Below are 23,861 nucleotides of genomic sequence, written 5' to 3' on the forward strand. Positions count from 1 at the left end.
GTCAAGGTAGAAACGCTTTTCCTTTGCTAGTGGTACCAAATGAGGCAGAACTGCGCGGCGGGCGAGCCCTCTGGCTGTCTGGCACAGAAGATACCGGTGAATCCCAAGAGAGCCGGGATGCTGCTTTACAAGTGCCGGAGCTGGCAGGATTTAATGCCAAGGTAAAGAAAAACCCTTCCTAGCTGGCGGCAGAGAAACGGTTTGGAGTAGCAAAAGAAGGCAGGCAGTCTTTTCCCCAAATGACCTGGCTTCCTGATTTTTCCAAAGACTCACTCCCCTTTCTCCTAGGAATCCTGCTGCAGGGTCCCCACGGACAGGGCTCATCTTGTGTCCTGTTGTACCAGTGTCTGAGGATTTGTACAGACCTTTCCCATCAGAGGAACAACAGCTGACTCCAGATGGGCTGTCTGGATTCAACAGGTAATATATTGCGGGAAACATGGTGTTCTGGGGAGTGCTGCATTCTTAAAAAGGATGTATCGCAGAATTCACCTTGTGGAAATTATGCTTGTAGATTTTGTTCTGTCTTTGGTTGCCTTTTTTTTCAGAAAACTCAAATTTTTGCAGGATGGAAGCTCTTCTGAGCTTACCTTGTTCGAGCTTTTAACAAAGACAAAGCATGAATGCTGGGAATAATATTTCTGACATACTGTTTTTTGTGGACTGAATTTGTCAGTCTGATTTTAATAAGGTTTGGTCTGAAAACATTAACGCGGCTTGTAAAAAAATTCCATGTAAGTGTAGGGAGCTGACAAATGGGTTGGTGTGATGATGCTACTGATGTTAGAAATTGGTTAGCTAAAGAAGAAATATATTCACATCACAGGCACTTCTGCACACATCACTTAAGCTGGTTTTAAGAGGGGGCAGAGGGAAAGTGGACCTCTTCCTAATTTTAGCAGATCAAGTTGCTGTTAATGTTTATTCAGAATATTTTTTGGCTTTCATTTTCTATCATAAATCATTAAACAGCTTTGTAATTTCTCTCTGAGGTTGCTGTGTATATGTTGCCATGTAGCTTAAATAACTTTAGATAATAGGTGGAAAATGTAAAGTACTTCATCAAATAGGGCATGGAGTTTCTTCTGTAGTAGAGAAAGGAGACATAACGACAATCTGGAAAGAGGAAACTGAGAGAGAACAGAGGATAAAGACAAAAGAAGTTAGCCAGCCTTGTAAAAAACAAAACTAAAACAAACCACCAAAATTCAAAGAGAGTGCAAATATACTTAGTTGTCCAGAGATAAGTGTATGTAAGAAATAAAAAAGACTTTTTTTTTTTTTCCCTGGACTTTTCATGGGAAGGTGCATCTTCCAGTGTGTCAGCCATGCCTTCTATTTGCCTTTTACCAAAATATACTTCTTGCTGGTTTATACTGAGATATCATTGCTGGATTTAGTTGGAATTCTGTAGCTGGCTAAAAAAGAAGTGATCTGTTGTTTCCACAGCTCCCTCTAGGCAGCAGTAGTAACCCATGTATGATTTAGGGAATTCTTTCGCTACAGTCAAACTGAAACCAGTATTGTGCATCCAGCACAAACACAACCTTCAGGCTGCTTGCTATTTCAGAGCCGTTGTGCACATGTCAGTCAGCCACGAGCCACGGGGGTGACAGACATTCAGACGGTGCCTCAGAATTTGCATTGTGAAGTTTTTTGTTAAAACTCATGTTGCTGCTTTGATTTGCTTTGTTGCAGCTTTGCCTTCACAAAAGACAAGGAGAGCTGTCATTTTTCTTCACTTTTCAAAGCAAAGTCGCTGTCATTTCAACTGAAGCTGTTCAGCTGTAAGACAGCCAGCAAGCGTTTCCCGGTCTGGCGAGTTACGTCAGTCTCAGCGTTCACAACCGGGAGGTTCTTCTTGGCAGCAAAGTAGGTCCTACAAAAAGTATCACCGTGTATATGCAAGTAACAATCCAGCCATCCCAGTCGCTTTGTAATGACTGTTCAGCAAGCCCTTAGATATGTGTTATGAATGGAGTTGATGTTCACAACAGATTTTGTTCCTTAAAAGGGACAAGAAAAATAGAGAACCCAGAGGACACTCCTCATCGCAGCTGCAGAGTGAATAACTCAGAACCAAAATGAGTGTGCTCCTCCTGCTCCATGAGCTTCAACTGAACTGCACAGATAGGTAAGGATTTGGCTTCAGATGGGTTGGCATTGCATGTCATCAGGACAGCACAATGTCGTGATTTACCCCCTGCTAGTGATCATAACTGTGATACCTGCTCGTTCACTCCCCACCCCCAAATAGGGGAGGGAATCAAAAGGAAGGAGATACACTTGTGAATTGAGATAAAACCAGTTTAATAAAATAACAAAATAATACTAATATACTACTAATATATATACAAAGTGGAAATAGAGTTTTAAATAAAAGATACTCAGTGCAATTCCTCACAAACTCCATCCATGCTGAGCAGCCAGTCGTGGGAAGAGAGAGCACCCTGGTTGCAAACAGCTGATCCAGGAGAGAAAGAAAGTCCCAGAGGCCACTGCAAACCAGCCGGATGGCAGAAGGCCGAACTAAAGGAGCTCCCGAACGGAACTCCACCCAAATGGAACAGAACTGGAACGAGTCTCCCAAGCCAGAAAACCCAACTCTCATCAGATACGAAGTGTGATGCTAATGGCATGGAATAGTCTCATTGATCAGCCTTGGATGTCATTCATGGTCTACCCCAGCTCTGCCCCTCTTCCCAGCTGCCGCAGACCTGCAGATGGAAAGCCCAGAAAGACCTTTGCTCCCAGACAACAACTAAGATAACAGCAAGTTCTTACATTCTCTTCATTCTGACTCAAAAGCACTGGAAGGTTACTTGAAGAAAAGCATTCATTATCTCCCAGAGTGTAATAATCTTGTTCTCAAACTAAATCCAAATGACTGTGCTAGCTGTGAAAAAAAGTTTCTAACCACATGAAGAAAGTTAACTTGCTTTTGGTCAAACCAGCGCACACAGAAATCATCTACCCAAAAAGTAGGAGTAAGGTTCAAGTCGATTCATATTAATCCTGCAGAAGTTAAGCTCTTGAAAGGAGTAAGTTCAGGATGGCCCCAATGAGGTCCAAGTCCTGTGTTACAGTTGATGAGGCTTTACCATGTTCTGGAATAGTTACTCAATGTTTTCAGGGTGGAAAATAAGGAGAGGCAGTTACCAAAATTAGGAATTTCCACAGCATTGGTGTCCTCCCTAATCTGAGAACCTGGTAATTTGAGGTACTGTGGCAATTCATACCAATGTGTGTGCATGGGACGGTAGGTATGGGATGGGGATAGAAAGTTAGGACTGACGGGTTCTGCTGATGAGACACTGCGTATTGACCTCATAGAGCCTCCATTTGTTCACTTTCATGTCACGATTTATAGTTGCAGAAAAATAAGTTGGGTCAGATGGAAGTGACTAAAGAGATTAAAAGTATTTCAGCTTTGTGCAGGTGTATCATTAAACCAGTGTGAATTCTAGGTTGACTATGCTGTCAGAATCTCTCGGTGTGCGTCACTAAGACCTCTTAACCATCTTCTGTTCCAGGGCATGATGATGGCCCTTCAACACCTTGTGCCTTAGCCCGCAAAGCCTACATCAAAGTGCAGTATAATGCCATATGTTTTCAGATTCCCTACCAAGCAGGAGTGGAGTGCATAATGGAAAGGCATGATATCCAACTAATTTTGAGCCTCACCCTGTCCAATTTTAACTGCAACCCAGAGACCATTTGATTGCCGAGTGGTTTTAGAGTGAGGATGCCTGGCATGTGTTAGAAAAACAATACAGATTATGCTGCTGTTACTCATCAGCCTGTCCAAACAGCCTGGAAGGGAGGGTTCGCTTCATTTTAACACATAATCATAGGAGGTCTGCTCAAATCAAACTTCCCTTTTTAAGGAGTTTTTTTAGTACAGATTTTCCAAAGATTGTGTTGTGAGCATTAATATTTAAATTATCCAGCAAGAAAGGAAACAAAAGTGCATTTTGTTTATCTTAAACCAAACTGCTATGGTAGTGATTTGAAATTTACCTTTTATTACTTGTGCTATTTTCAGATTCCAGGATCCCATAGCAGGATGTGCTTTACTTTGCCTGTAGCTGACCTGTTGCAGATGGTGTCATCTGGAACAGATGCCTACTCGATCAGGAAATGACATCTCTATAGGTGAAGAGAAAGGAGTCTAGCAGAGATCAGCGGTAGCCAGTTTCAATTGATTTGCTCAGACAAAGTTCCAAGTCCTCATAACTAAGGCTCCAGCTTAATTTCACAACTTTTTCCTGCAGTGTCTGAGAATGAAGAAACCATTCATAGTGTATGTATTACCACCAAATAGAATCATAGAAGCTTATGTAGAGATTCTATGCCACCCGGAAACAGGATTATCTGTTCTCCAATCTGAAATCTCAGAGCCAGCTGAAGTCCTGAAAAGTGGTAACATTGGCTTTTCTCATTTCTGTGCAGGGTTTGAGAGAAGGCAGGTAGCCTCGGCCCTTCCACTTGAGCCAAGAGGTCAAAGCCATTGAGGCAGTGCTGTGAACAGGGCATGTGCTCTTTTTCACTCTGCTGTTCTGTTTTGTTTTTAATCTACGTGGGCTCGGTGGTCAGGCATACTGCAGGAAGATGCAGTTAAAACTGCCTTTGCAGTCTGAAAAGGGGAACTGCTTGAAGACAGGAAAAGTGGCTGCTGTGGAACAGACCAAAAGTCCATCTGTGCCAGAATCCTGACTGTGATAGCTGCTAACGGTGTGCGGTGAGTGAAGCATAAAGACTAGGCAAGCACGCAGGATATACTCCCCAAGTACTCTCTCCCGTCTGCCAGGTATTTGCAGCTCAGAAGCATACTGCGACATATGGTATTTTGTCTTTTTAGTATCTTTTCACAGATTCCTCTTCCATGAATTTTCAGTCTCTGTGAACTCATGTAAACTTTATTACCCACAGCAACCTTTGGCAAGAAGTTCAGTAACTCAGCTACTCCTGCCTGCTCATCACTTCATCAAGCTTTGTCATCCCCCTTCTAGTCTGAGGGGTCCTACGTAGTGATTTCTTAGCTGCAACTCCAAGCCTTTCATTCTCCTTGCTTGCCTACTCTGAAACTTTTCTAGTTCTATTATATTGGTTTTCTGTTGCAGAGATAAGAGCTACATTATTAGAATTGTTTAGGTTGGAAAAGATCCTTACGATGCTTGAGTACAATTGTTAACCGAGCACTGCTAAGACCACCACTAAATCATGTACCAAAGCACCACATCTATATGTCTTTTAAACACCTCCAGGGATGGCGATTCAACTGCATCCCTGGGCAGCCTGTTCCAATGCTTGTTAACCCTTCAGTGAAGAAATTTTTCCGAATATCCAATCTGAACCTCCCCTGGCGCAACTTGAGGCCATTTCCTCTTGTCCTATCACTTGTTACTTGGGAGAAGAGACCAACACCCTTCTCACTACAACCTCCTTTCAGGTTGTTGTGGAGAGTGATAAGGTCTCCCCTCAGCCTCCTTTTCTCCAGGCTAAACAACCCCAGGAATCCAAGGTGCAGATTTATATAGTAATGTAATAATTACTGTTTTTATGTTCTGCTCTTTTCCCAATAATATAATTTGCTTTGCTCTTTTTGACATCTGGGAAGCGTAAGCTGGTATTTTTAAGGACTTATCTGCTATAGCCCTGCGATCTTGTTCCTGAATTGGGGTTGCCAGAGCACGTCATTAAAGATGTTGATTTGTCTGTTTTTAACACTTGTATTGCTTTCTATTTCTCAACACTGAATCCCTCTTTCCAGTCATTGAGTCTTAAGGAGTCTTCCTACAGTTCTTTGTAGCCATCTGTTTTTCTTATTGCTCTGGATATCGTAATATTACAGGAAACTTTGTCATCTTATTGTTCACTTGTTTTCCAGGTCCCTTATGCACTTACCGAACAGCACAGGCCTCCTAAAAAGAGCTATTTTTATCTTGTCACTTGTTGGCCCATTGGATTTTCTTCTTGCCAATAAGCTTAATTATCCTAGCTGATGCCAGTCAGCACCTACAACTGGGAAAAAGCTTTCCTTGCACCCGAAAGCTTTGTGTAGGAGGGAAGTACAATTACAGGCGGTGGCAACGTGCACAGATTCTGAAGTCAGCTGGGGTTTATTGGGACAAGGAGAGTATGTAAAGAGTTAAGTTTTATTTGAGCACTTTGACAGTTTTTCAGCAGCGTGAATCGTCCCTCATGTTTTTGTCCAGGTAATGCAAGGATCTATATAGCAAAAATAATCCTTTTTTTTTTTTCCCTCTCCTCACTGATGAGAATTACTGAACATAAAATTTGGCAGCATAAATTTTGTCAAATATGGGACAAGGGATATTTGCTGTGAGGGAAGACCTAGTGGGAGGGATCTTCTGTAATGTTGCATTTGGAGAGGTTCGTTTAGTTATTCTGAGAATTCCTGCAGTAGAGTCTCTCCACTACACAAAGTTCTTACTATGCAAGTGTTTCCTTATGAAGTATCCAATCCTTAGTCACTGTGGCTGTCACGTACACTTTAGGTTTAGAAAGAAGAATGGAAAAGATGAGATTCCAGATTTAGTCTTTTGAAGGCGACCTTGTGGCTGTTAGGTGGTTCTTCTGATGATCTTGGATGTATTTAATGATGGTGTTGGAACCCCAGAGCTCAGCAGTATTCCTACTGCTCCTTTCCATCCCTGCTGCACTGTCTGAGATGGCCATTTAGGACATCCCTTTCCCAGCTAGTGGTGGGGACAAACACAAACCCCCTGTCAAATAGTGTGTCACGTCGTCAGTCTTCTTGGCTGTAGGCCAGCCAAGGAGAACAATGAAGTTGAGGGCAAAAGAAACAGTATTAGCTTCTTTTATAGGAAAAAGATTTTTAAAACCTTCAGAAGAAACTTGCTGAGCCTCTTACAATTTCAAACAAAACATTTTATTCTAATGCTCGGCATTATTTCTAGAGTATCCCAGAGCAAATACGTACTGAATTCTAGAAATAATACATCTGACTAAGACAGATTTTAAATAGCAAGTATTAGGTAAGGTTACACGCAACACCAAAAATAGCTGAAGGGCCTATCAGAGCAGAAATGGAAGAGAATATCTATAGGATACAAACATTTACATTACATTACTGGCAAATAAATTATTTAAAGTCTATTTTCTGGATCTTTCCAATAGCTTTTAAAATAGTTTTTACCAAGTTAAACACAAGAAGGAATATGCAAGACATAAACCAGAAATATCAAACTTTGTTCAAAAAGGCAATATCACAGAATTATTTTAATAGACAAATATATGTGATGATGGGAGACAAAGTTCACTACTGTGTAAATATATCCGTCATCCACTAGTAACAGCAAACAGCTGTATTAATTAAAAAGCATACTGCAATCAGTCCAACATACTGCATCTTTCCAATGTCCTACTAGTTTCCATGGAACAAATATTCTGGTTTGCTTTAAGGTAAAAAGCGCTTTGAAATAAGTGATCCATGTTACTTTTAAAATAAATGTTGATGTAGTCTTTCCTCTCTTTCTGAAAAAGAATATGATTCATGCTTGGATTTTCTTTTCCATGGGTACACTGGTATCTAGGAAGTCTTGTAGCATAAATGTACAGTTTGTACAGTTTGTCCATTAGAACTTGATTTTCTTAGCGCTGCTGAGATACTAAATAAAGGGTCTCAGGAAAATCTTTCTCCCTTTAATGATTATCCCAGTATCAGAATGGTGACAGAACCCAGGGGCAGGGGTTGCATCTCAACATGACACATTTTGTGTGCGAGTCTCAGATGTGGCCAGGGTGTTCCAAAAGCAGCTGTTTCAAGAGCAGGAAATGTTGCTGATCTGCACACTTACGAAGCTGATCAACACTGGGTGAGTCCAGATCACAGAAGAGGAGGTCATAAATTATTATTTGCATTGTTTTCGGCAGTTTTGCTTTCAGAGTTTGCTGAGAATCAACCCAAAAGGGAAGCATGCCCCTACCCAAAATAAGCAGCTAAATTAATCTGTAATGCACAGAATGGTTGGGGTTGGAAGGGACCTCTGGAGACATCTAGGCCAAGCCACCTGCTAAAGCAGGTTCACCAGAGCAGATCACACAGGAACGTGTCCAAGTGAGTTTTGAATGTCTCCAGAGAAGGAGACTCCACAACCTCTGTGGGCAGCCTGTTCCAGTGCTCTGGCACCCTCAAAGTAAAGAAGTTTCTCCTCATGTTTAAATAGAACCTCTTATGCTTCAGTCTGTGCCCGTTGCCCCTCATCCTGCTGTTGGGCACCACTGAAAGGAGTCTGGTCACATCCTCTTGACACCCACCCTTGAGATATTTATAAACATTGATAAGATCCCCTCTCAGCCTTCTCTTCTCCAGGCTGAACAGACCCAGCTCTCTCAGTCTCTCCTCATAAGAAAGATGCTCCGGCCCCCTAATCATCTTTGTAACCCACTGCTGGACTCCCTCCAGTAATTCCTTGTCCTTCTTAAACTGGGGAGCCCAGAACTGGCCTCAGTACTCCAGATGTGGCCTCACCAGGGCAGAGTAGAGGGGGAGGAGAACCTCCCTCAGCCTGCTGGTCACACTTTTCCTAATGTACCCCAGGATACCATTGGCCTTCTTGGCCACAAGGGCACGTTGTTGGATCATGGTCAACCTGTTGTTGACCAGAACTCCCAAGTCCTTCTCTGCAATGCTGCTTTCTAGCAGGTCCACCCCTAACCAGTACTGGTGCCTGGGGTTATTCTTCCCCAGGTGCAGGACTCTATACTTGCCCTTGTTGAAATTCATTAGGTGGTTCTCTGCCCAGTCCTCCAGCCTGTCCAGGTCCCACTGAATGGCAGCACAGCCTTCGGGTGTGTCAGCCCTTCCTCCCAGTTCGGTATCATCAGCAAACTTGCTGAGGGTGCACTCAGTCTCTTCATCAAGGTCACTGATGAACATGTTAAACAAGATTGGACCCAGTACTGGCGCCCGGGTAACAGATCTCGCTGCAACATGGAGCGATGTTCCTAAAACATGTTGGAGGAGCTAGCAGTTAGTCTTCAATGCAGTGACTGAAGGGCACAAAGTAACCTGAAGGTATGATCCACTCTCTTTGTCCAAGCGTAGATTTGAGGCAGCTCAGCTTGGCAAGTGCTAGAAGGAAAGTCATTCTAGCCCTGTGAGAGAGGGGTTAGTGAGGATAGCACTAGTGGTGAGAAAGCAGCAGTTACAGGGTGTTCCAATAAACGTGCTCAGATTAAACAGTACTGGGGACAGATAGAGAATGGATAATTGGGAGAAAATTTAGCACCATCTTAAGTTCAGCCACCAGAAAATACAAACATCATTAACTTGACTGGGTAGATTAGTCTTCAAAACAAATTCAACTTAAACCATCTCCTAAGTAGGTTTATCAAAAAGTGAGAGAGTGATAATAAGGGAATTTCTGCAGCACACAAAGACAAATGCACTGGTTTTTACCTATTATGAACAGGCTCAAAATCAATGACATCTGGATTTCACCACTATAAAGGCAATATGAAGAGGCTTCTTTTCCCACCTCACCCAACTAAACCAAGAACTGCAAACAGAAGACTAGCTTCGTTTTATGTCATTGTGGCAAAGGTGGAAGGAATCTGTTCCATTTTAGGCCCTGGTGGAAGTTTTAGAAATTCGCTATTAGAAAACTAATTGAACCTTTTGACACATCAGCAGTTGGCATTTGAGAACTTCAACCTTTTTTCTTTTTTAATCTCATTTTAATTGTGAAAGTTTATGTCCTTTTTTCAGTCATACAAGTACCCCTAGGTTTTATACTTGGTTTCCTGCTTCCTTAAATTTTTAAGATGAGGGTATATGTCATATTTGCTGATTTTATATATATTACATTTCCTATTTAGACAGAGCATTCACATCTACTTCCAGTATTATCACCAGAATAGTATCTTTTGACCTGCGCTAATAAGAGTGTGACACAAGAGTGACTTGTCTAAAAGTAGACCACTCTGAAGGTACTTTGAGACATCACACAGGATAGGCTAGAGGAAAAGGATATGGAGAATATGCTCTGTTCTCACTGGGTTCACTGTATGCACAACAACCTCTTCACCAGACTGTGGCTGTGGTACTTTGTGGTGTTATAGCTCAGTTTGCTTGCATTCTTCCAAAAGAATTTTGTTCTGCCTTGTCACAGCAGGAAGGTAATCATTGACTGGGTCTTGAATGCTTGTAAGAATCTGACCTATCCCTCGGCTGATTCTCTGCCCGTAAGAGCCGCTGCTGTTTTTGGCTGAGATTGTCTGACCTCTGTAGATTTGAGCCTGATGCTCACATATACCAAACTTGCTTAGCAGGATAAACACATCTCTTCGGAAAGCCTTGGTGAAAATAGCATAAAGAAAGGGATTGGCACAAGAATTGAGTGGGTAGAAGAGAACCAGCAAAATCTTGGAATTGGAGACAGTTATCAGTGGTTTGTTCATAATGGCAGACAAAGCATGGAAAGAGATGGGAGCCATGCAAAGAAAGTCAGTGAAAATCAGCACAGCCATTCGCTTGGCGATTTTGGTGTCTTTGTCCCCTGACTTGTACTGAGGGTTTCGCACAGTTACATAGATTTTTACATAGCAGGCACAAATGATGACAAAAGCAGTAATGTTACATATTAAAATGAAGACAACATAGGCTTCTGCCACCGGTGTTTCGGTGTCCATAGGCAAGCAGATGCTGACTTTGCTGTAGCTGCTGATGCCAACCAGCGGCAAAAGGGCAAGAAGAAAGCAGGAGAGCCACCCGCCCAGCATGATCACCAGGGCATGTCGGAGGCGAATCTTCCGATCCGGGCGCATAGCAAAGGTGATGGCGTACCAGCGCTCCAGGGTGATCACAGTCAGGGTATATACAGAAAGTTCACTAGCAAAGACTGTGAAAAAGCCAGCTGTGTTGCAACCAGGCCCAGTCTGCCAGTCTATAGCGTGGTTATAGTACTCTGACCTGGTGTAGAGATCCACTGAAGCGATCAAGAGGAGATACAATCCCATGCAAAAATCGGCAAAGGCCAAGTTACACATCAGAAAGCGTGGTACAGTCAGTTTATAATGGCTGGTGAGAAGGATGAAAAGGACAAAAATGTTACCTAGGATGGCCAGCAGGTTCACAAACCACACCACAATCCTCAGAAATTGATATCCCATTATATCCTCACAGGGATTAAACTCATCAGGCTCTGGAGTGCATATTACGTCTTCATTGCCTTCGCAGACAGGGTAGTCATAATGACTGTCAAAGGTCTGGACGTCTTCCATTTGAGGGTTCTTGAGCTCTTGGCCAAACCCAAGATTTCCTTCTCCATGGTCTTCCAAAAAAAAGTAATAATGGGAATTTTCATGAAAATTTGTGAACTTGGTGTTTTCGTTATACACGCTATCGGTGTGGTCTATGTATTCTTCTGCAAAATCTTTGTAAAATGGACCTCTCAGAGCTTCGACTGATCTTCTCTTACGAAAGCTGTGACTGCTGCTCTGGTTACATATCAGGTACTCCAGGATTCTGAAAGAATAGAGGGGAAATCACTGCCAGCATTTACAGTCTGACTGGAGTACAGCGAGATAACAAAGGGAACACTTCAAAAGCAAATCACTGTGAATGAAAACATAGCTTTAAGGACATGATCAGATATATTTCTGTTAACAGAATATGTAGTGAACAATAAGCTGGAGTGTTTCTGGTTTTTTGTTGTTTGTTTTTGGTTTTTTGGGTTTGTTTGTTTGGTTGTTGTTGTTTTAAACTATATTTTTCCTTTGTCTGTGGCTATCAGCTATCCCCAGTAGTAATTTCACTTGTTCAGCATCCATAATCACTCTTCTTTCCTGGGATCTACATTCTTAGTAGGTAACAAGACTTTTATCTACTGTTTATAACTTCTTAGATAATACACACAGTATTACTTTTCATTTCTGCTCACAAATCAATTTCTCCCAGAACTTCCATCATTTTAATTTCTCTTCTGTGTATTTTCTGTAGGTGCTTTACAGCTAACTAGCAAAGAAGTGGCTGGGAATCCTGTACCTCATGGCGTAATGTGCTTGTATTTGTAGTTGAAAATTGTCCATGTTTTTTACTGTGGAAAAAAAAAAGCTATTTGGCCTCAATTTTTTGGTCACTGTGATCCACTGTCGCATAGCCTTTAGCATTTCTCATTTCCAGATTGCTTGCAATTTGAGATTAGATACAATTTAGTCTGAGAAATTTTCATCTCTACTAACGGACATGGAAATACTTGATTCTTTCAGTCATTAGATTGTGCTGGGTCCTTTCTGCACGTTCTTCATGTCCATGTTTTAAATCTCTCCAGTCCTCTGTTTTATTTCTGTCCTCACTTTCCCAGTCCATTGTAATTGTGAATGTTATTGTTTTCTAGTTTATTACTGAACAATTCATATACTTACCATAGCGCATTTTTAATATACTATGCATTCCAACCACAGATACTAAAATACTGAAGACTGGGGCTCCATTCCTAAATCAGGGGCTGACCTGGATAAGAATTCTCTAAACCTTATTAAACTTTAGGGGAAATTTACAATGGATTTGGATTCTGCAGTAAAATTCTGCTGCTAATCACAGTAAGTCATCCCCCCTCCCTCATTCCCCCAAGCAGATGTGTCACTGTATTGCATCAGGACATCAATAAATGTACGTTTTTCTTTCCAAAAGCTATCCACACCCATTCTGAGGAGAGGCTGGAAATCCTGCCAAAATGGAATTTGAAATTATCGGTCTATAAGGTTATTACAGGATCATTTATTCTGAGCTTTTCAGTTAGAAAACACATGAGACATGAAGCTATAACCTCTCCAAAACCATTTTTTCCAGGCCTTCCTACAGCACATTCTGTGTTATAGCACATTACCCTTTATTTTCCCTTTAATCTGGGCTCAACAAAAGGAAGAGTTGTTGCCAAAGGTCCTACAAATTGTGATATCAAAAATTCTTTCCTCTGTCAGTTTGAAACGGTAATCTCTGTTTCAAAGAATGTCCTCTATACCTAGAAAAATGGTCACAAAGTTACCAATAGATGTAATTTTATATTAATACTAAAAAACTTGTCTTCACTTACATACTTTAAAATTGAATTAAAGTTAGTGAAACTCACCCGCTGGTTTTTTTCCAGCTCTTGAAAGCACAGCAGTGACTTGGATATGATAGGTCAGCTCGCATTAGCTGAAGAAATATCTTTACAGCTGGTAATTTCTTTAAAGTCCATGTATTTTTGGCCATTAGTTCTTTAAGGCTTTCCAGTCCTTTGGCTGGAAGGTTAGCAACAGCTGTTCTGGAGACATCCCTAGGCAAAGGAAGAAGTCGAACATCAGAATATCCAGAGAATGGATCAGATTTTTTTCAGATTCTCACAGTAATGTAGGAGTTTCAAAGAATTCTACAGCAAAAATCAAATCCAGAGGAGGTGGGAATTTCATATCGCCTTGCTAGGTTCTGATACCATTCAAATACAAATAGGATATGAATTTCTCCTGTGACTTTCTCTGTGTTTTAAAGCTCTTGTCTTTAATGTCTCATAGGGCAGAATACAGACGATAAATATCAGGACTTTTAAAATTACACTTTTAAAGCCAAACATAGACAAATGCATATGCAAACCCAAAGTTTTAAAAATTCTTTAAAGATATCACATCTTCCATTGGAAAAGCTGTTTTCCTGTAGACCTTTTTAGACTCACTTTAACCTATTGGGATACTTCAATAGAAAGCATTGTCATTACTAGAACATTGTTCTTCATAAACTGAAATTAAAATGTTCTCTCTCAGTCCAGCCTGAAACTCTCAGAAAATTTAGCAGTATGTTTGCTGCTTTCTATTTCTGTGGTACTGAATCCCCCTCAGCAGATACCCCGTTTCCCTGAAAATAAGACCTACCCCACTACCACAATTTTTCAGGATTCTCAAGGATGCTTGAAATATAAGCTCTACTCCAAAACCAAGCCCTAATTACAGTTCATTAAAAAAGTAAATTTAAATAGTGTCCAGGCAGCTATACATGTAAAAAAGTAAGCATCTTTTGGAGCAAAAATCATAAAAGACCCTGTCTTATTTTCAGGGAAACAGGGTATGTTGCACAGTTCATGGGGGAGGTGGATTTTCTTTAGAACTCAAGTGAATGTCATCTGGTCCTGCTAATGTTTTCTGCTCATTTTTTGCCTTGTCCCCAAACCTCTTCTACTGATGCTTGAAGTCACAATGTTTTCTCAGAGTTATACTTTGTAAAGAAGTAAACCTGTAAAAAAGGTTCTAGCGTAGGAACATGGAGCACTTTCATCACAAACACACTAATAATAAATAATTCAGCTTTTTTGTATGCATCGTCTCCCAAGAGTGCTGTTCTTATCCCTCTAGAAGTCTCGCCCACTGGCTGGTTTCTTGCACCTAAAAGAAAATTATTACTAATTTTATGCTTTAAACAAATTGCTTCTAAAACACTTGGGTTTGATCTGCTTCAGTGTTTTCTTTTGATTTGCTTGTATTTGTTTTTAAATTGAGTTAGAAATTGCTTCCCTGTTCTGTAGGAGGGCTATTTTACTTCTAATAGTTTCTTTGCCATCATACATATTTGAGTATGTCACAACTAGTTGATTTCAACCACATAAACTTATTTTTTTTTCTTCTGGAGTCCTTTTCAGTAGCTAGTATATGTTTCTACTGGGCCTCTGAATTGGGTCTTAGAAGAGTCTGAATGCTACCTGCTATCATTTTATCTTTTAAAGAGTCACAGAATAGTTGGGCTTCTAGATCATCCAGTTTGACCTCCCTGCTCAAAGCAGGATCACCTAGATAGAGAGGCTGAGCAGAGATTTGTCCCGTCAACTTCTCAATATCTCCAGGATCAGAGACTCCACAGCCTCTCTAGACAACATGTTCCAGCATTTGACCGCCCTCACAGTAAAGAAGTTTTTTTCTTATGTTGAAATGGACCTAGCTGTATTTCAGTTGGTGTCTGTTGCCTCTTGTCATGTCACTGGACACCACTGAGGAGACCCTGGCTCCATCTTCCTAGTTCTCTGCCCACCCTACCGCTCCGGCCCCCCTTTCAAGTATTTATAGACATTGATAAGACTCCCTTGACTCTTCTCCAGACTAGCCAACTCCAGCTCTCTCAGCCTATCACTGTATGACAGATGTGCCAGCCCTTAATTGACTTAGTGGCTTGCTCCTTTTTTTTTTTTTTTTACTAGTTTCCTCATTTTATAGAACTATTCTTCTGGAATGAGAGTAGCTGCAACAAAGCTTGCTTCTGACATGAAGTAATACAAGGCAGTGAAAGCTGAAGCTGATTGTCTAAAGAGGCAGAAGGATCCTACAGTACTAAATGTCTGAGCAGTAAAATAATTGACATAATTCAATATTGAAGAATGTAAAGTGCATTTAGGAAAAAGCAATTTTAACTACGTGGATGACAATGGAGTTTAATTTACCTAGCACTCTGGAAAGATCTTGGAGTCCTCTCTGCAAGCATCAGGTCAGTGCTATTCAGTAATGTTGGAAGACAATAGAATTCTAAGAATTTTTAGGAAAGAAATAGAAAATAGCCCAGGAAAACTTGGCTTTGTAAATCTAATATGACTGCATCTTAAATACTATATGCAGTGCTATAAATACTATATGCAGTTTACAATAAGAGCACAGAAAGCCACAGCAATGATGATTAAATGTATCAAATTGTTTATAAATTAAGTAATAAGGGGCAGATAAGGACTTTTCCTTTGGGAAAAACTAAGACCGGAAGCAGTAGGAGACTAGAGATGCCATGCATTGTGTAAAGAAGGTGATGGGGAATGATTATTTGCTTTTGTGAGACAAATTTTGAGGCACCTAAGAATGTGAAGCAAGAGACTTAAAAATGAGAAAAGGTATAATCTTTTCACAAAATTGCAGCATTCAATTGTGAATGTCAGTGCCACGGTTCATTGTGCAGGCCAAATAGTGAGGCAACAAGGACAATATCCCTCTTTGTTCTGGTTCTGTTCAGGGTTGTGTCAGGTTCCCATCAGAAATGACTGGGTCAGGAGGAACATCCTGGGGCACAAGGGCTTGTGCCTTGGAAGCAGCCGCAGCGAGGAGCCTCTGTGGGGGCCGGGGTGCGCGGAGGAGGGAGCTGCAGCTCCCGAGAGCTGCGAGCAGAAGGGAGCGGACAGCCCAGGGCTCAGCTGGTGGGAACCATTTCCCAGGGAGCAGAGGGGAAAGTGCAAACTCTGTGGCAACTCAAGAGTCTTACCGAGTGACGTTAAAAAGTCTGAAAGAAAAATCTGTTCAGTGAGAAGAAAGGGCTTGGACAAATTAGTTATAAGACCACATCATTTCGGTTCTATCTTACCGAATGCTTTGAGGTCTCTTAAGTATCTGTTTATGGGTGTGTATTTAAGATGTTAGATATTGCAGTATTTGTTTTCAAAAACTCTGCTCGTTTTAAACTCGGGGGCTTGGGGAGAAGATGCAGGCACATCTGCCTTGACTCAGGTTTAATCACGTTGCAGGGCTAACAACAGATGGTTGGTCCCATCTACGGGCCATATTGAGCACAATGGCTCAGAAGTTTGGAAGTTTCAAAAATTCTCAGTTTGGAAAGTCCTTAACCTGATGGTATGGGGTCTGCCACCGAGAGGTCTTGTCACCTCTCTGTACCACTGCTATTGCAAATGGAAAAGCCTCCTGGGAGTCTGGTGATAATTTGTCTCCCAGCGAAAGATAACTTCTTGGTTACCCTACCTAGGCTCACACTTTGTCAGCAACAAAGTGTGTGTCAACTGGCCAGAGGAAAGTGTGGGATTGACAGATATTTTTTACCTTACAAATCCAGTCTTGACAACCATCTATTCAGATTCACAATCTACTGCAAGCAGCATAGCAGCTGTCTTCAAACTAGAAAGCATAGGATTGAAAAGATTTTAAATAATAATTACTAATCTTCAGAGCAATGTGAATCCAGGCAGTTGGAGTTTGCTAGACTATAGTATCTGTATCTGCATTCATACAGAAGACATTTTCCTAAATTTTTTTTTGTTCTGTGTCATTGTATGATCAGTCTGGATTTTGGGCTGCTCAGAAAAATGGGAACTGACTGCACTTACATCAGCCTCGTTAATATCTAACAATATTGGTAACACAGCAACGTTTACATTGCATGGAAGAGTGTCTTGCTACTATTAAGTTATAGCTGCGTCGCCTAAAGAAACACAAGAGAATGAGCAAGACGTCTGGTAGACTTGTCAAGAGGATCTGTCTCAAATAAAAACATCCAGAGAGGTGGTAGATGCCTCATCCCTGGAAACATTCAAGGCCAGGCTGGACGGGACTCTGAGCAACCTGATCTAGTTGAAGGTGTCCCTGCTTGTTGCAGGGGAGTTGGACTAGATGACCTTTGAAGGTCCCTTCCAACCCAAACTATTATATGATTCTATGAAGTGGCTGTAAAAGAGGTTGCTCGAAGATTTGCTTGTGCTCAGTGGCAGGAAGAGAACAGAACCGAACCCTATAAGATAGGACCTTTTCCTAGATTGGGAAATGATGCTTTAAAGAGTACTTCTGCTTTCTAAAGATAATTACACGTATCTTGTGCAACAGTTAGTAATGTTTTGAATTTGGATTGTGTGTTTTGCAAAAGCTAATTGAGCAATAAGCCTGATTATATTTCTCTTGTATCTGATGAACTTGTGCTCCACTGAGTCACCGAATTCTAGCCAAGATTTCATTTTCAGGTGAAGAGAAGTGTACTGTCATTACACTGTTAAAATAGTTTTCTAAAGGGAGCAATCTAGACAGTGTGAGGTTAATGGTTGGACTCGAAGATCCTAATGGTGTTTTCCAAAGAAAATGAGTCTGTAATTCTGTGATCTAGGTATACATCAATATACATGTGAATATACAGCCGTGACAAAGGAATCGGAGCATCTGCTCTCATCTATTTAGTGATCACACTCCCTGCTTCGTCTGCTATTGTAAATCACAAATTAAAAAAAAAAAATTGCCTAACCTTTTAATGCCTACTTAAATATACCATCTAACTAGGTGGTCTAAGAGCATGGCCAAAATCACACAACATAAATATGGCCAGGCACAATTCTTTGTAGTTAAATCTTTCTCATTGGTTTTCTTTAAAGCCAAAATGAAAGAAAATTACCCCATTAGGGTGGATCAGTGATTTCAACCCCATTAGGTATTTCAACCCTTAAGTTGCAGTTGTTGCTGAAATCCTAATCGGAAAAAAAACCCCAAACCAGTAAATGATAGATCTGTGGGGCAGACATTCCATCAACCATAAATTCTCACGTCACATCTAGAGTGCATAAAGAGAACTTCAGAGACCACGGGTTCTGCCGGCTTGGTGGGGAGGCAGCAAGACAGAGTCTGTTTTTTGAGATCCATAAATGTTCTTTTTTTTTTTTTTTTCTTTTTTTTTCTTTTTTTCATACCGCTCCCACCATAAGCAATGCAATTCATTGCCCCAGAAAAATGAATATTCATCTTCTGGCAATCAGTTTCCATAGAGTTAATTTTTAGTATTGTAAGTGGAACTTTCTTTTTGGGGAAGATCCAGTGCCCACAGATTCCCATGCCAGCTAACAACAGCTTGATGCCTGAACCAAAAATAACAACAAATACTTTATTAAAATAAGCCAAGTCATTTACACTGCCCAAGGGAGATATGGAAGGGCTATATTGGTCAAACTGCTTAGGCTATTATGCAAGTTAAGAAATTTCTGGTCTCTCTGTAATTAACTCCTTAATATTAGACTTGATGGTACAGAGCGGGGCTGTAATAAAGCACTAATTGCAAGCACATTTCTGCCTCCTGTGGGAGATACTGGCCATTGACATTATACAACAACAAATACTAGAGTTCCACTCAATTTTCATTAATTTTGACTTCAGCCTTCTTAAGGCAGTGGATATGTGGGAGTTTCAGAAACTATTTTGTTCTTGTCAAAATAGTTCTAGTTCCTGAAGATCAACTAAGAGATCTGTTCAGGTGGAAGGATTCTGCTCTAAGTTGTCACTGGAAGATATCTTGCTTTATAACAAACCCTTCCTACGTTACACACGCAGAATAATTCCTGGTTATCCATGGGTAACAGAAGACCCTGAAGCTGCTATTAAAATTACATTAACAACTAATAATATGTAGCACCCTTCTGTACTGATTTCAACTGGCATAGAGTTAAGTTTCTTCATAGTAGCTAGTATAGGCTTATGTTCTGGACTAGTGGATGGTGTTGACAGTACAGGGATATTTCAGTTACTGCTGAGCAGTGCTTACACAGAGCCAAGGCCTTTTCTCCTTCTCACCTTGCCCTGCCAACGAGCAGGCTGGGGTGTGCAAGAAGTTGGGAGGGGACATGGCTGGGACAGCTGACCCCAACTGAGCCAAAGGCATATTCCAGACAATACAATGTCATGCTCAGCAATAAAAACTGAGTGGAAGTTTGCCAGGGCTGCTGTCACTCAGGGACTGGCTAGGTATTGGTCAGTTGGTGGTGAGCAATTGTTTTTGTTGCATCACTTGTTTTTCTTGGATTTCCTTCCTTCCTTCCTTCCTTCCTTCCTTCCTTCCTTCCTTCCTTCCTTCCTTCCTTCCTTCCTCCCTTCCTCCCTTCCTCCCTCCCTCCCTCCCTCCCTCCCTCCCTCCCTCCCTCCCTCCCCTCCCTCCCTCCCTCCCCTCCCTCCCCTCCCTCCCTTCCCTCCCTTCCCTCCCCTCCCTCCCCTCCCTCCCCTCCCTCCCCTCCCTCCCCTCCCTCCCTTCCCTCCCTTCCCTCCCTCCTTCCTTCCCTTTTACTCTTCCAGTTCTCTCCTCCTTCCCACTGCGTGGGGGAGTGAACAAGCAGCTGTGTGGACCTGAGCCGCAGGTTAGAGTCAAACCATTGCACCTTCCTAAGATCTTTAGTTTAGGACTAGAAAATCAAAGGATCATGATGTGAAATAATCAGACTTTTTACATCACTGTTGATTTACTGTTGCTTACATGCCATCCTGAGATCGAGGAACATTGCCAGCTGGGCTAGCACAGTAACTTTAGAAGATTAGAAAAATTTCAAATCATTTGAGAAATCTAATTTGAAAACACAGAGTGAGAAGGAAGTTCTTTACAGTGACACATGCATGTCCTAGGAAGTCATCTCTAGTCCCTAAACCAAGAGGTTTTGCGTAGCTCACACAACTCAAAGCTAGCCCTTGCAGAGTGAGCTTAGCTGGCAATGTCATCATAGCATATGATTACCAAACAGCCCTTGGCAGCGTGTCATTACTCGTTCACCTGTCTAGCATAACAGCAACACCGGTGCTATAAATATCTACAATAACTCCAAGAGTCAAAATCAGTGCTGACACAAGCTCTCACCTCCCTTAGACTTAAGATTCCAAGTGTTTTGTCTTCTGCCATCCCTAGGAAGGGCCTTTTCATCCCATTGTGCCACCTGTAGCCCCAGAGGAAAGATGTGCAGTACAAGACTCCAAACATAACAGAAGAGTGTACCTTGCTTTGGGACTGTGTATTATTTCTGACAAAGTAGTATCAAAACGGAAAGATGGTGTCCAGGTAAAGTTACGTCAACTGAAAAATGTCTTTCTGGCCAGGTACAAAATGAAAAAGGCCTTCTCTGGTGCTGTGTCCAATATTAAGAAAAAAGCCTCATCAGCCAAATACTAATGGGAAAAAAAAAGGTTACTCAGCACCAACACAGCCTCCGTCACAGTACTGCTACCATGACCATCTCAGTCAGGGGTGGGTGGCCTGAGCTCTCCTGAAAGCAGGAGTAGTGGAAACGAAGGCAATCTACCCATCGGGGAGGAATGGCTCTTTCTGAGGGACAAACACCACAAAGGGTTCCTCAGCAGGAGGTTTAACAGCCCCTTCGTGAGATTTTTCAAGCTTCCCTCCTGATCTGTTACCTTCTGCTTCCAGAACATCTTCTTTTGCTCTGCCTAGATGGCCAGTTCTCCTCCTGATGGTGGACTGGGGCCTTCATTGTGCTTTTCTTAACCAGAATGTATAACTTTAAAGACATAGTCAGAAAACACTACCTTCTCACTGCTGTCTCAGGATCTGGCCACCTGTGGCATAACTGAAGTTTATTCCTCAGGTGATTCAGTGACAGGAAAAATAAAGAGTAGGCATATTAGTCCTTGACAGTGCCTTGAGGGACACAGTGCAGTGTGTTACTGCCTTTACATATTCCTCTCATACACAGCTGCATCCCAGTGACTTTGCAACTCCAACTGAAGAGACCTGGACTAGTTTCCTCTCTTTGAAAACCCCCTGGAGAAAAGAGAAACACTGGGTGGGATGGCCCACCAGCTGGCAGCCAGAGCTGCTAGGCTTGAGGTGAGAAGGTAGCATGACATTATCGTTACTGATCTATGTAGTCCTGCAGCAGCTTTTTGCAGAGGGAAAGGGAATGAAAGCAGTGAGTGAAGGGAAGAGGTCCCCTGCATGTCCTTGTGAGGATGACTGCATTGCTACTTCCCAATTCTGTCTTTTGGAGCTGCTCCAAAAGGGAGTAGCTGGTGATGCATTGGATGCCACTGAAAAATTGAGGATGACTTTAGGAAACAAAGAAAATGTCACCCCAGTGTGACAGGAGTGGTTTGGCACGATTTGCTCTTGGAATGACTGATTATTATGGACTGCCTCTCCAATTTCTGATTATTTCAGGTATCTACTTCCCAAGTATTACTCCATGAATGGTCTGTGCTTCTCTCTACTCTCAAGCTGGTGAAAAGAAAACCTGAAACTCCCCAGAACATGTCTCGAACCCTGTTGCCAAGGACTCTGCTAATAACTCCAGTGGACCTTGAGGTAGAAAGTGATGTGGAGGAATGATGGGGCCCTGAAGGGTGGGCCCTCAGCCGGATCTTTCTCTTCACCCCACAAGACAAAGTAATTTAGATGACTGCAGCAGAAGACAGGCTACCATTCACACACAGCCTTTGAGATGCAGGGGACAGAGAGAACCAGAGATTTGATGATGACCTCGCCATCACAGGTTTGTTGCAGCTTTGCACAGCAGGAATACACCTTCACCTATTCTTAGCATAAGTGGTTATGACCAATACGACTTCAATGGTAGGTTGCTATGTTGGAACTGGGGAGATTCTGGTAGAAAAAGAATGTCTTCTGTGCCTTTTTGTTATTTAGCTACCTACTAGAATTCCTTTTGTGAACAATACACCATTATTCTGATATAAATATGCTGGTTTTGAGAGGAGCAGAAAGTAAAACTGATTCTTATGATTCTTAAATGGACTGAGCACTGCCAGCAACATCTGGTTTTGCAGTAGAGGAGGGAATCCCACTTTCAGCACTTCAGTTCTCCCTGTCATTAGTCCTATGCACTACGTTACTTGCTAGATGATTTGAGTCAGGGAATATGATTCTTCAGGTTCTAAAACTTAAAGTTTTTTTGTTCCATCCTATATTGTGATTCCCAATTTTAGTGAAGAGTTCTTTGGAAGACCAAAATCAGACTGGAAGCCAAATTACATGAGAAAGATTAAAAGACAGCACTAGAAGTAACTTTATTGTCTAAAATCATTCTTTCATCTGTTTCAATTTCGTTTACATGGGTGCTACTAGAGTCCTTAGTTTGTATTACAATTGTAACACAATTGTACAGTCATAATACAGATTGTAGTACAGAATCTTTCAGAAAATAAATTGGTAGGAACAGTAGTTCTAATGTAAGATGCAAGAATTTCTTTGACCAGTTCCCTAAAGCACAACTTTTGTTGCTGAAATTCTTTTTGTAACCATGCCATTCCCATCTCTGCTGCTAACAATGGTTGCAAAGAAAGTGCAACCTAAAATAGTATTATTTTTAAAGCTTTTGCTACTTCATTTTCTCCTACTTACAGTAGAGTTGGTCCGCTGTAGACTCCCAGAAATGCATCATCATTGATAACTTCCAGGTATTTGTTCTTGTGCAGATAGCTGCAGAAACAAACAAAACACAGTGATTTGCAAATAGTTATCCATAGGTTAAAGAAGATGATCTTTCGTTTACTTGCCTAAACAGATTTATAAAAGCAATGTGTATAATGGCCATCCTATCCCAACAACATATTGAGGTATAATCAATTACTTCATTTTCTGTGTAACCAAGGAACGAAATACAGGTTTGCCATCTTGAAAATAAATTAAATTCCTCAACAAATAATAAATAAATTAGCAAAATAAATTATCTCTGCTCCAAATTATTTTTCTCTCTCTGTCATACACATAAAGACACAGGCATACACACTGTATCTTCACATAAATACATGTGACGATGAGGTGAAACAGATTGTTTTGCTTTCATCAGAATGAGGTATGGGGAGTTACATGATACTTACAGGAAACAAACAAACATGATTCGATAATAAAAGTTTTAAATGCTGTAAGATCTCCATAGCCAAGTGGAGGCTCCCATATGCAGGTCAACAGCTAAGAACAAAGTTTTGTTATAAGAAGAGCAAGAGAGGGAGTGAGGAGGAGGATAAATCTGAAGGAAAAAAATAATATAAAAGCTTACATAAAAAAAAAAAAAATCCAAAGTCTTGGGAAAACTGCTAACAATTTCCTGAGTAGCCAACACTTTCCTGAACTATGGAATGCTGCAAATTTCTCCTGTCATTACATGATTGATGTAATCAAGGACCAACAATAATTCTCATCACTTGGGAAACCGACCTATAGAAAAGTGTGGATTGAGGAAGTAGGGAATTTACGGAGTTGAGTTAAAGACGCATGATTAATGACAGGCAATGCAAGGCTATGGAACACTCAAAAAAATAACATAACCCAAGTGGAACAATCAATGCTACATTCAGTTTTGTGGTTTTAGATTTAAAAGTGA

At 41.3% G+C, this 23,861-nt stretch overlaps 1 protein-coding gene across 3 annotated transcripts in view; it reads right to left on the reverse strand.

The window, feature by feature from the left end:
* Positions 1-10,104: 10,104 nt before the first annotated feature.
* TSHR (thyroid stimulating hormone receptor) overlaps positions 10,105-23,861 on the reverse strand; it is a 67,670-nt gene continuing 53,913 nt past the window's right edge. For all 3 annotated transcript variants that reach the window (XM_065636258.1, XM_065636257.1, XM_065636256.1), the window contains 3 exons: positions 22,880-22,957; positions 13,122-13,310; positions 10,105-11,515 (listed from right to left, as the gene is read on the reverse strand). In XM_065636258.1, coding sequence (XP_065492330.1) covers positions 10,105-11,515; positions 13,122-13,310; positions 22,880-22,957 — 1,678 coding nt within the window. The remainder of the gene's footprint in view (positions 11,516-13,121; positions 13,311-22,879; positions 22,958-23,861) is intronic.

The sequence above is a fragment of the Caloenas nicobarica genome, chromosome 5 (assembly GCF_036013445.1).
Source record: "Caloenas nicobarica isolate bCalNic1 chromosome 5, bCalNic1.hap1, whole genome shotgun sequence".
Taxonomy (NCBI): Eukaryota; Metazoa; Chordata; class Aves; order Columbiformes; family Columbidae; genus Caloenas; species Caloenas nicobarica.